Source organism: Pelophylax lessonae, assembly GCF_965119305.1.
Source record: "Pelophylax lessonae genome assembly, chromosome: 3".
Taxonomy (NCBI): Eukaryota; Metazoa; Chordata; class Amphibia; order Anura; family Ranidae; genus Pelophylax; species Pelophylax lessonae.
Genome location: NC_138770.1, coordinates 612153747 through 612167225, shown reverse-complemented (window position 1 = coordinate 612167225; position 13479 = coordinate 612153747). Strand labels below are relative to the sequence as shown.

The 13479-nt window shown below is 41.8% G+C and overlaps 1 protein-coding gene across 1 annotated transcript in view; it reads left to right on the top strand.

The window, feature by feature from the left end:
- MARK1 (microtubule affinity regulating kinase 1) overlaps nt 1-13479 on the top strand; it is a 245556-nt gene that overhangs the window by 116435 nt on the left and 115642 nt on the right. The window contains exon 3 of the mRNA XM_082249458.1: nt 2054-2107. Coding sequence (XP_082105584.1) covers nt 2054-2107 — 54 coding nt within the window. The remainder of the gene's footprint in view (nt 1-2053; nt 2108-13479) is intronic.

Below are 13479 nucleotides of genomic sequence, written 5' to 3'. Positions count from 1 at the left end.
CAAATACATACACATACACAATATGCAATACATACACATACATATCCGTGTGTGTGTGTATGTATATATGTATATATATATATATATATATGTGTGGGTGTGTGTGTATATATATATATATATATATATATATATATATATATATATATATATATATATATATATATATGTGTATATATATATATATATATATATATATATGTGTATGTATATGTATATACAGTGTGTGTGTGTGTGTGTGTATGTATGTATGTATCTATATATATATATATATATATATACACACACACACACACACACACACACACACACACACACACACACACACACACACACACACACACACACACGCAGTCCCCTGGTTACAAACATCCTACTTACAAACTGAGGGAGACAACAGGAAGTGAGTAGAAATCTCCCCCTAGGAAGGGAAATTCACTCCTGTAAGAGTTCTCATGAGAAAAAGGTGTCTCCACTGAAGCTTTATCTTTTGAATCCAGCTGTCATAGGGACAGAAAGTGAGGTGAAATCTTCTGAACAGGGGTACAGACAGCAAAACAAATGGTACAGGGGTGTTAACCCTTCCCTATGCTATCCAAAAAACTTAAAAATTCTTTTGGCTGGAGCTACACTTAAAAAATGTACCTGTTCCGACTTAAGAACAAACCTACAGACCCTATCTTGTTTGTAACCCGGGGACTGCCTGTGTATATATATCTTTTTATCTTTAAGGTGTATTTACACTTTTGCAAAAAAAATGTAATAACATCTACTTTTGTATTTGTCACATTTCACATAGTATAACTTTAAAAAAAAAAAAAAAAAAACCTTTTTGAGATGTATTCTGGACCCTTCAGTAAGGGAAAATCCTAGGTAGTCTTCTTTGTTTATGAGGGGACTGGGCCGCAGTGTTTGTCATAATAAACCCTGTCTACTGTGCAGGCAGATCTTCATGAACAATTGTAGCTAGATTTGTGCACGGTCTGTCCTAACAAAGGGTTGATGTCGTAGAGGCTGGGCTTCTTGCTTTATATATTAATGAGGACATTCTAGGGACAGGCTCACTCTGACATTGTTTAGGAAACCTTGCAGTCAGTCTAAACTTCTGAGGCCTAAACTTCTGGAAACTGAGGAGAGCAGAGCAGTTGATGGAGGTTTAGGAGAGGAATGTTGTCCCATTCATGCCTGTGCATAGGCTGCTCAAAAACCTGGATATAGCTTTTAGCATTGATGGTGCCTTTCCAGATGTGCAATCTGCCCATTCCATACACCTTTAATACATCTCCATACCATCAGAGATGAGGAACTGAGCACTGATAACAAGACCGAATGTCTCCTCTCTAGTCCGGAGGACGCGGCACCCATGGTTGCCAAGAATGTAAAATTTTTGTTTCTTTGACCACAGAGGAGTTTTCCATTTTGCAACAGACCATTTTAAATGCGCTTTAGCCCTGAGAATCAGATCGTTTTTTAATGCAGTGCCTTCTGAGGGGCAAAAGATCACAGGCATCCAATATTGTGTTTCGGTCTTGTCCCTTGCACACAGAGATTTCTCCAGATTCTCAGAATCCTTTGATATTATGTACTGTAGATGATGACTAAGTCTTTGCAATTTTTTACTGAGAAAATATTATTCTGAAATCGACAATTTTTAGATGCAGCTTTTCGAGGTTGGTGAACCTCTGCCTATCTTGTGAGACGCTCTGACTCTCTAAGATACTCTTTTGATACCCAATCATGTTACGGACCTGTTGCAAAATGTTCTTTCAGCTCTTCCCTGTTAGCACCAATTATTTTGGCAGCTTTTTGTTGCCCTGTTTCAACTTTTTTGAGATTTGTTGCTGCCATCAACGTCAAAATATTTTTTTCTTAAAATTGTGCATTTTCTCAGTTTAAACATTTTAATATGTTCTTCATTTTCTATTGTGAATAAAATATGGGTTAATGAGATTTGCAAATTGTTGCATTTTGTTTTTATGTAGATTTTGCATGGCGTCCTAACTTTTTTGGAATTGTGTGTGTGTTAACCTAATTTTTTTTTCTCTCTCAACAGGTAGCAGTGAAAATAATTGACAAGACGCAATTAAATCCTACCAGTCTACAAAAGGTAAGATGGAGGCACATCTTCAATTTCTTCGAGTTCAATGTCACCCTGGTGTTGCGCTAGAAGAGCTTTTCTACATAGGAATACATCTTTTAAATGTGTGTTGCGATTACTTGTAATCTACAAACAGATTTTTATTGTTGGCATACCTTATTTTTATCCCCCCCTTCTCACAGTGCCATTTTCACTAAGGGCGGATGAATCCATCTCCCTTTACTTCCTTCCTCTGCCTGGAAACTCTGGGTGTTCCTCCCAAAACATGTGATAGTGCACGTCATCTGAAGGCACTGTTAATGTAGTTCTCCCAGGATGCATTTTTTAGGCCAGGGATCCTCAAACTACGGCCCTCCAGCTGTTGTTGAACTACACATCCCATGAGGCATTGTAAAACCCTGACATTCACAGACATTACTAAGCATGATGGGAATTGTAGTTCCCGAACAACTGGAGGGCCATAGTTTGAAGACCCCTGTTTTAGGCCCTGGATACATCACCAGTGCCTCACTAAACCAGGAAGTAGAAAGACTAATTGTAAGTAAAAGCAAAAAATGTTTAATAAATTTGAGCTGATGTAATACTGGCGTGCTGAGTTGCATGCTGATGTTTTATTTTTTAGTAAAAAGGAGAACAATTCCACTATAAGTAGCTTTTGAAAGGCTACATTTTGATTGGCACGAGTGACAAAATGTCACGCAACCAATATCTTGCCACCTGGCTCTATTATTGGGATTTTACAGATGCTGGGAATGAGCTGGACCTGCACATTGCATGGCACAGAGAGAGAAAAAAAAAATTAGGAGCCAAGGGAACTTTTTTTTTTTTTGGCAAAGACTTTTAGAACTTTTAGCAATTTTTTTTTTATTTTTTTTTTACAGTGTGAATGTGTAAATAACCAGAAAAATAAGATTATAGGTCTCAAAAATGGACTAAATGTTGGTGGGGTGTCTTTTGAAGGTGGGTTGCAGTTTATCATTCGCTGCTCATCAATGGAGCGGTTTACCAGTGGCAGTTCAGTCATAGGCTTTCAATTCAATCATTCCGTTAATTCAATCCATGCTACTAAAATGATTTCATTAAATGCTAATTGCAAACAAACAATTATAGGTTTTGTTAACTCTTCATCGATTTTGACTCTGCCAAGTTGATCATTCAGATTGTTTCTGATCATTAAAACAAATATCTACATGTGTATCGCAGTTAATTTTTTTTTTTTTTCATGGCCAATTTGTTTTATGTAAAAAGATGATCCACAAACCTGTAGTTGCTCTTAAAAAATCTTTATCTTTATTCAGGAACCACAGAACACAATTGCTGATCAGATCAGTTGACACGTTTTCAGCCTATGAGGCCTTAGTCATAACTACATTTAGACACAAATCTTTGAAAAATTAGTGACTCAACTACTAATTTGTTTTATGTCTGATGGATTTGGGTGTTACCCCCTTTTGCACTGGCTCCGGCTAGCCCCTTAAGGGGTTTGGCATTTCCAGGAAGGGGCTTTTGACCATGTGACCATCACGATTGGCTGTCATGGTGGTCACATGATCTGAAAACTCACGATCCTAAGAAGCGATCGGGAGCTTTTCGTGAGCAGCTGGTCTCTGTGTTGGGAGGGTGCAGGGTGCCCACTCCCTGCACAGCTTTATCAGCACTAATGCATGCAAATATGTGGCCCCTCAGTGCCAAGGCCTGGCCGCTGAGAGGCTGCATATTTGCGTGCAGTCGGCGCCTAGGGGTTAATCTGTAGTTAAGGCCCCTTTTGACATCTCTCTGCTGATCCTAGCTGAGCAGGTGGATGGTCCATGTCTGCTTCCATTTCAAGCTAGAAAATGCCCCTGCCAAAAAAATGCTGATAAAAGCCTATAGGATAACATACTGGGGAGTTTTCTAGCTGCAGAAAAAAACGCCTGAAGCCAAAAACAGCAGCTGTAAAAACGTCCATTGAACATGAGGCCCAAAGTCCAACAAACATTTTAAGCACCATGATGCTCTTATATTATTGAACCTTTGGTCAGAGGGATTGAGCGTCTAGCACCCGACACCCCCCACCCTCCCTCCTATCTGCATAGCCTCACTATTGGCCCATTTATTGTGTTGGACAGCCTCATTGTCCAGTACTGAGGCTTTGCCAGCAGTCTTGTTTCTCCAGTCCTCTCCCACCTTCATAGACTTGTATATGAATATTTATGTCTAGAAGTCCTCGGAGCGCTGTGTTACCAGTAAACTGTGCTGTGTAATGACACATCCTTTACTGATCTGCGGTCCTCAGACGCAGAGCACTCCTGGCCACAGTGTTATGGCCGGTCAGTCCTCCATGTCTGAGATATGGCTCTTCAGGGTGAAGTGCGTTGGGCAGTGGACTCATCAAGCTGTCCAATACATCTCGTTGCTTGATGCATCAGCCCATTAAACAGATCAGATTGAAATGATATTTTCTTCTTCACTATAAATAACTCTGAGCCGCCCATTGAACATTCAGCCGTGTGCAGTATTGATTAGCGGATTGGCAGAGCAGTTAGTAATGCTGAACTTTATAACCCAAGACTGAGAACCTTCTGCCTTACAGATGTTGGAAAACCAAAAGTCTCAGCATGCTCTCCCCGTAGCTACATGGTATTTATTTAGCACCAATAATAGACCAATGATATGTCTAATAATACTGCTAATTTTATCTATCTGGATGCTGTTAAAGAGAAAACAGCTGTGACCTTGTTCTTCTTTTGCAGTTCACCCACCCCTGCCACACTACATAGCCAGAGGATGATCCCACTCTTTAGAACCTGCAGCTTCCTGTTCACTTTCCCTCCTTTATCCTTATAGTTTGAGTTTGACGGCATTTCACTGTTGTCAAATATCCCCAGGTTTTCACTATTATTTGGGGTTACTGCAACACCTTCCTTTTTTCATTTTCCTCCAATGGGTTAAACAAGTTTGGCCAATATTGTTGTACAGTGCTGAGTCTGATTGGCTCGCTATGCTGGCATTCCCGCTCTTAATCTGAGTTTTACAGGAGATTATGGTAAGTCTTTAAAGAGAGATTTTCATGCAATTATTCTACCAGTATTTAGAAATACATTTAAAGCTAAATTCCAGCTTTATTTTAAATTTCCCGTTTAATGTTCCACCTTGCTGTAATTTTTTTTTGCCACTAGATGTCCTCGGTCTCAAAGGTTGAATGTCGCCCAGCATCATTCATACTGGAAGATGGAGGACATGCTGTGAGTGCAGGGTATCATGAACCTGACCCCAGGGGGCATTTCCATAACACCATGCCCACAGAGTGTATTGACATGTTGGTATCACCGTTCATTGAGGGCAGCTCAATGCAGGAGAAAAGGCAAAAAGGAAGGGGACGTTGCGTGTCATGTGACCAACCTGAAGACATCTGGTAGAGGGGGGAGCGCAGAGTGGAGTTAGGCTTTAATGAATCAGATATGGACAAACTGCTAAAGGCACAGCTAATTTCAAGCAGGCTATGATTGGTCAGGGAAGCTGCCAGAGGAAATCTGTGATTGGGGAGGGGGTCATGGTGCCTTTACAAAGTCCCAAAGACAGGCATGTTGTTTGTCTGTACCGTGTCCTGTACCTCTGAATGGCCAGCCAAAGGATGAAAACTGACTTAGCTAACACAGATCATCTTCTGTACTTTGTGTGGTCACTTTAAACAAGGAAGAAATATGACTGGCAGGATCAACCAAGTATTTCAGATGGAAGAAGTACATGAAAATAAGACTGTGATTTACAAAATACACACACACTATATTACCAAAAGTATTGGGACACCTGCCTTTACTCGCACATGAGCTTTAATGGCATCCCAGCCTTAGTCTATAGGGTTCAATATTGAGTTGGCCCACTTTCTGAAGCTATAACAGCTTCAACTCTTCTTGGAAGGCTGTTCACAAGGTTTAGGAGTTTGACCATTCTTCCAGAAGCCCGTTTTTGAGCTCAGGCACTGATGTTTGATGAGAAGGCCTGGCTTGCAGTCTCCGCTCTTAATTCATCCTAAAGGTCTTCTATTGGCTTGCGACCAGGACTCTGTGCAGGCCAGTCAAGTTCTTCCACCCCAAACTCGCTCATCCATGTCTTTATGAACCTTGCTTTGTGCACTGGTGCGCAGTCATGTTGGAACAGGAAAGGCCAACCCCAAACTGTTCCCACAAAGTTGGGAGCATGAATTTGTCCAAAATGTCTTGGTATGCTGACACCTTAAGAGTTCCCTTTACTGGAACTAGGGGGCCAAGCCAAACCCTTGAAAAACAACCCCACACCATAATCCCCCCCCCCCCCCCCTCCACCAAATGATTTGGACCAGTGAACAAAGCAAGGTCCAGAAAGACATGGATGAGCGAGTTTGGGGTAGAGGAACTTGACTGGCCTGCACAGAGTCCTGACCTCAGCCCGATAGAACACCTTTGCGATTAATTATAGTGGAAACTGCGAGCCAGGCCTTGTCCACATCAGTGCCTGACCTCACAAATGCACTTCTGGAAGAATAGTCAAACATTCCCCATAGACACACTCCTAAACCTTGTGAGCAGCCTTCGCAGAAGAGTTGAAGCTGTTATAGCTCCAAAGGGTTGGCCAACTCAATATTGAACCCTACGGACCAAGACTGGGATGCCATCAAAGTTCATGTGTATGTAAAGGCAGGTGTCCTAATACTTTTGGTAATATAGTGTATGTGAAGACACAGAGAGAAAAAAAAAAATTAGGGTAACCTATATTTTATTCTATCTTGTGATTCACATCATTGCATAGTCACCAGCATGATACCACTATTTACTTTTTGGCAGCTTTCTCTGTCACATGGCTGCTCACTGGACTGTGAAATCAGCAACCTCATAGTGCTGAGTGTCCTGCTTCCTGCTATATAAACCCCTCCCCCTGGAGCTCCCAGTGCCTGAAAACATAGAACTAGCACTCTGCAATGCAGAATGGCTTCTAGTGCCCCTTTTTTTTTCTTTCTGTGGGGTCGGGAGGGAAGATAATGTAAAGGTAGATGGGTCGGTTCCTTCAGGATACAGGAGAAGATAATTGCAGTAAATTGTGTTTTTCTACAATAACAGAACTCAGTTGTGGAACTTGTTTAATATGAGGCTGCTGAATAATCTGTGGCTTGCTGGCTCTCTTCTCATTAAGTGATATTCAGCATTGGTCTGCAGGAATTCCTCCTAAAGCAGAAAGGCCGGATGGATGTCGGCGGATTCATAGCGGAGCCGCAAATAAAATTTTAAAAATAAAAGTGCGGCCTTTCACCTTGAGACTTTCTAGAAATTAGAAGGAGAATAGAATCTCTCCATTGTTCATGCAATGTGTGTGTCATTCTCCTGATCTCCCCCGGCCTTTTCTTTCATCCTCCGGAGTCCGCTGATTCATCATAGTGTCCTGATTAGTAAAGCCAATGCAGATTTGTTAAAGCTGAACTTGGGGCAGATATAAAAGACACACATTGATGCAGCTCTATATTCTTTAACACATCATTAAAGTGTTACTAAACCCACAAAAGTAAAATCAGTCTGGATATGCAGTAAAGCATTCTTGTTATACTCATTCTGGAACCTAAGGGGTTAATCCTCTGCATTGTGTAAAAAGGCTGTTTGATCCTGTCTTCTCTGATCCTTCTTCCGCTGTCTCCAAAAAATAACCTGATATTTACAGAGCCAGAGGACGGCCTGCACACGCTCAGTTTGGTGTGAATTGCTAGAGCATTTTTTTTTTCTCATGGGAGAGTGTATGTGATCAGCACAGGGCTAATCAGCACTGTTCAGACATGTCCAGACAGAGAATGCAAACTCCTCCTACAATCTTTATTAGGAACTGATACAAGTCATAAGACTGCTATATACTGCTGATGAGAAAAGGTATTTAGCAGATTATATATTTACTGAAATAATTGCATTTCCATGTTCTGTGTATTGTGGGAGAGCAGATATAGTGTATGCAGGGTTCTGGGTTTATCTGTAGGCAGTGCAAATATCTGGCCTGGTATCAGCCTCTTACATCCCCTGTTTAGCAGAGCTGGAGTGTGAGAGGAAGAAGCAGCACAAGGAACCAGGAAGCATGATAAGAGTATAAAGCAGAGTGACATAGATGTGTTTATCACTGTGCTGCTTCTATTTTCACTGGCCAATCACAGGCTGGGGCAGGTCCAGTAAGAACTGGGCTCAGAGGATGTGGCCTAATGATGCTAGCTACCAGACTGAGGATACCCAGCAGCAGAAAAAAGTACTTTAGGGGAAATTTCTTGATTGAAAGTTATTCAACTTTTTAATGGGCTCCTCATTTCTTTTCTCCTTATTTTGGCTGTGGTTCTTTCACATTTAAGGCCCAACTATAGCTTTAAAAAAAATAAAAATAAATGCACACCTCTGGGAAATTAAGTTTAAAAAGGAGTTCTGGCTGCAGCATAAATAAAAATGCTTAAAGTATAATTTGGAGGAACTGCAGTCTTAGCTTCCTCCAACCACTTTGCATATTATTTTATATATATACTGGGATTCTGTACTCCAAATATACTGCAAAAATCTCCATCCACTAAGCCTGGCTGCAGCCATTTTAACTGTGGGCAGCTGAAGCTGCTGCCTGTTCACTTCCTGGATTTACACACACACACACACACACACACACACACACACACACACACACACACACACACACACACACACACACACACACACACACACACACACACACACACACACACACACACACACACACACACACACACACACACACACACACACACACACACACACACACACACACACACACACACACACACACACACACACACACACACACACACACACACACACACACACACACACACACACACACACACACACACACACACACACACACACACACCTGCTTGCCTGCACATTTCTCTTCTCTTGGGTTTTTCATGCTGGCAAGATCACCAGACAGGAAATAGGGAAAATTTACTCCAGTGACCCAGACTGCAATAAAAGGTAGCCTTCTGCTGTGTCGCAATTATTTTTTCCATGTTGGATAGAGTAAAGGGAGGCTTAGAACCCTGATCGCGTTTTTTTTATTTTGTTTTATTTCTTGCCATCTGTGTCCCATTGGGGAAGATTTCCCCTCACTTCCGGTTCCATAGCCAAGACAAGAAGAAAATTCCCCCAAAAAGAGGGAATCTCTGGTTTTCATCAGAACTAGTGTCCCCATTAAAAGATTTCACCCCTATTCTTGTTCTGGTGACAACCCAAAATGTGGGATTTACTTTCACTCTTGCTTTCGTTGATAACGATAAACATTTGTGTTGCTAGCTGTGATTAGTCCATTTGATCACATTGTAGAGACAGGGCCAATCACAGCCCATCCACACCATGTGATTAGCTTTGACTAATTAAAGCTAATCACAACAAAACAGACTAAGGCCCCTTTCACACAGACGGCCCGTTCAGATCCACCTGTCCATTCTTTTGTCGGACTCGGATCTGAACGGTCCCCCCATGCATCTCTATGGGGCATCGGATTTCAGCGGAGACATGTCCTCTGACATCCGATCCATCAAATCTGGACGGAAATCTGGATGGAAACCCTGTTTTTCATCCGTCCAGCGGATGGGATCGGATGAGAACGGACCGACGGTCCATTCCCATCCGATTCCCCCATAGAGATGTATAGGGAACTGACAGCTGTGTCTTGCACACAGCGCGGAGAACAGCGGTCATCCTCCTGCTCAGCGGGGGATTGGCGGATCGAACCCCCGCTGAGATAAACTGAGTCCGTCCGACGAACACATAGTGTGAAAGAGCCCTAAATGATTCAGTTTCATTCAGCAAACCTAATGTTTAAAAAAAAAAATCCTGATCACTTCCCTAGAGTAGAATTATGTTACTCTGGTAACGTTATATTGCTCTGGTCACAGTGTGTTTAAAAAAAAAAAAACTGTAAAGAAAACAAATTTAATAGCCCCCATTCACACTAGTGCGACTTGTCAGGCGACTTGGTCGCCTGACAAGTTGCGGTGGGCCGCTCGCCATTGATTAGCACAGGACCCATTCTAATGACTTAGAAAAAGGGTCCTGTACTACTTCGGGGCGACCCGGGGTGACCTGGAGGCGACTTGCATTGACTTCAATGATATGAAGTCTGTGCACCGCGACTTCACAGGTCGCCCCAACAAGTCGTGTCGCCCCTGTCTGAATGAGGTCATAAAGAAAGAAAAAAAATAAACAAAATGAAGAGAAAATTTAGTTTTTTCGCACTGTCACGAGTCAGTGTCCCTGATCACCGCCACCCCGGTTATATGATGACACTGCACATCACAGGTGACAGTATTTAAAATAAATATTGTAAACCTTTTTATTTAAAAAAAAAAAAAAAAAAGAGAAATTATGACAAAAATGACAACTTCAAATAACCAATATTCCTCTTAATATCTTGGACTGTCTTTCCTACAGCCTAATAATATACACTGATTTGGTTTATTTTTACCAAAACCAATTTTTTTTTTCACATTTTTCAGTCTTTTTTTTTTTTTTAGCAAAAAATAAAACCCAGTGGTGATTAACCACTTAAGCACCGGAGGATTTGGCTGCTTAAAGACCAGGCCTATTTTGCGATTCGGCACTGCGTGACTTTAACGGACAATTGCGCGGTCGTGCGACGCTGTACCCAAATGAAATTTAAGGCCTTTTTTTCCCACAAACAGAGCTTTCTTTTGGTGGTATTTGATCACCTGTGCGATTTTTACTTTTTGCGCTATAAACAAAAAAAAGCGACAATTTTTTATATGAAATCCCCCCCCCCCCCCCAAAAAAAAATTCAAAAATCTAAATTTTTTAACATTTTAGGCCAATTTGTTTTCTGCTACATATTTTTGGTGAAAAAAAAAATCACAATAAGCGATTTTGATTGGTTTGCGTAAAAGTTATTGCGTTTACTACCTACGGGAAAGATTTGTCATTTTTTTTTTACCTAGTAATGGCGGCGATCTGCGTTTTTTTTTTTTTTTTTTTTTGGAGGGACTGCGACTTTGCGGCGGACAGGGCCTTGACTGACATTTTTGACACTTTTGGGGGTACCAGTGACATTACTACAGTTATCAGTGCTGTAAATATGCACTGTTACTGTAAAAATGACTGGCAGGGAAGGGGTTAACTTTATTAGAGATCCAGGGGTAAGTGTGTCCCTAGGGGCGTGCTTATAACTGTAAAGGGGCGTGGCTTTTGATGTAACCACAGAGACATACGATCCTACATAGCAGGATCGTATGATCTCTGCTGTTACACCAGGGAGAATGACAGGCGGCTTTGTTTACATTAACCATCTGTCTTTCTCCCTCTCCAGCGGGAGATCGCGAGGGGCCGGCGGACATCGAGGCCGCCGGTCACTCGTGCGGGGATGGCAGTGAACGAGCGGGGCGGGAGCCTATTGGCTCGCGGGCGAGTATATGTACTTGTGGCGGTCGGCAAGTGGTTAAATACCAGCAAAAGAACAAAATGATAACAATGTTGTCTGAATAACTGTGTTGTCATGCAACATTGTACCCAAAGTGCGACAGCACTGAAAGCTGATAATTGGCCTGGAAAGAAAGGGGATAAAAGGGCCGGTATTGAAGTTGTTAAATGAATTGAATAGTGTTTTTGGTTTGTGGTGCCTTAGATGCAGTGTAGTTCCACTTTAACCATTTGCACCCTGCTGTACATCTTGCATCTAGCAAACTTCTTGTTCTTTTGCATTGCCGACATTGCAATATGTGTTCAGGCTGACCACCTGCGTTCAGGTGATCACTGTATGGCTAGTTCCTACTTTACCCTGCAAAAGGTCAAACTCTTGCTCATAGCATACGATGATGGACATTAAGTTTAAATATGGGGCAGATAGTTCTGTTTGGAGGAGACCACAGGCTCAGGCTTGTGGTCACTGATCTTCATTATGCAGTAGAGCTAAAAGAATGTCTGTGGTCAGATCCAAGTAGCTTGCATACATATTCCTTGTTTGCACAGAAACAAGGCTTCTTGGCTCACATCTACATCTACAAACACATAGTCCTCATATTGTGAGAATTGCGCTCTTTTCAATTTTGTGGCATCAGTTTGGGGAAGGGCCGTATGTGTTCCAGCATGTACGCCTGTGTACAAAGCAAGCTCCATAAAGACACAGTTTGCTATAGAAGAACTTTGTGTTTTTACACAGAGCCCTGAACCCAACACCTGAATGATGAAGCAGAATATCCATTCCTGAGCCAGGTCTTCTCATCCAACATCAGTACCTGACCTCACAAATGCTCTTATGGCTGAATGGGTGCAAACTCCTACAGACGCACTCCAACATTTTGGAGAGGAAGACCAAGGGCTGTTATAGCCACAGAGTGGGGGGCAACTCTATATTAAAGTGTTACTTCACCGAGGGCCCTGCATTCACTATATCTGGTCTCCCACAGTACACAGAACATGGAAATGCAATTATTTTAGTAAATATGAACTGCTAAATACCTTTTCTCAGCAGTATATAGAAGTCTTATGACTTCTGTTAGTGTCTGGTTAAAGCTTGTAGGAGTTTTTATTCTCCTCTGACTGTCCTATGAGGCTGCAGGCCCCTAACGCTCTGTGTGGGCAGTTCTGATTGGCTCTGTGCTAATCACATGCATTCTCCCCAAACAAAAACCCCAAAAACTATTTAGCAATACACACTAAACTGATCATGTGTAGAGTGTTCCCAAGGCTCTGTTTTATCATGAGACAGAAGAAGGGGAGGATCAGAGAAGACAGGATCAAACAGCCTTTTTACACAATGCAGAGGTTTAACCCCTTATGTTTCACATTGAGTATAACAAGCATGCTTTACTGCATTAACAGACTGAATTTTACTGTTGTGAGTTTAGTAACACTTTAATGCCTATAGTTCTGTGATGGGTTGTCCAACTCTCATGTAGGTGTGATGGTCACGTGTTCATATAGTTGAATTCTGAAGAGCAGCTAGTATTTTAGAAAAGGAGGTGACCACTGGAACACATTTCTCTGGTACAGTTTTTATAACATGAGCCTGGATGTGCTGGGCCTGTCCTCCTGCTATTGTTTCTGCATGGACAGCTTTGGCTATCAGCAGCGTCATGACCACCGTCCCCGAGAGCGCGATTAGAGGCAATCTACAGTCCGCTCAATATCGCTAATGGAACAGAAGCCAGCATTGAATAATTCAGCAGGATAAAAAGCACATCCCTAATTTTATTACCCTTTTTTTTTTTTTTACCTAAGTGCTGCAAATTCTGCTACAGAGACATTGAGAAATCAAAAGAAACAAGATGAACGCAATGTAGTAAATGACAATGCAAAGAAACAATAGAGCGGCCTATTCATTTCTGATGGACACCCAAATTTATCAAATGTGATGTTTCACCA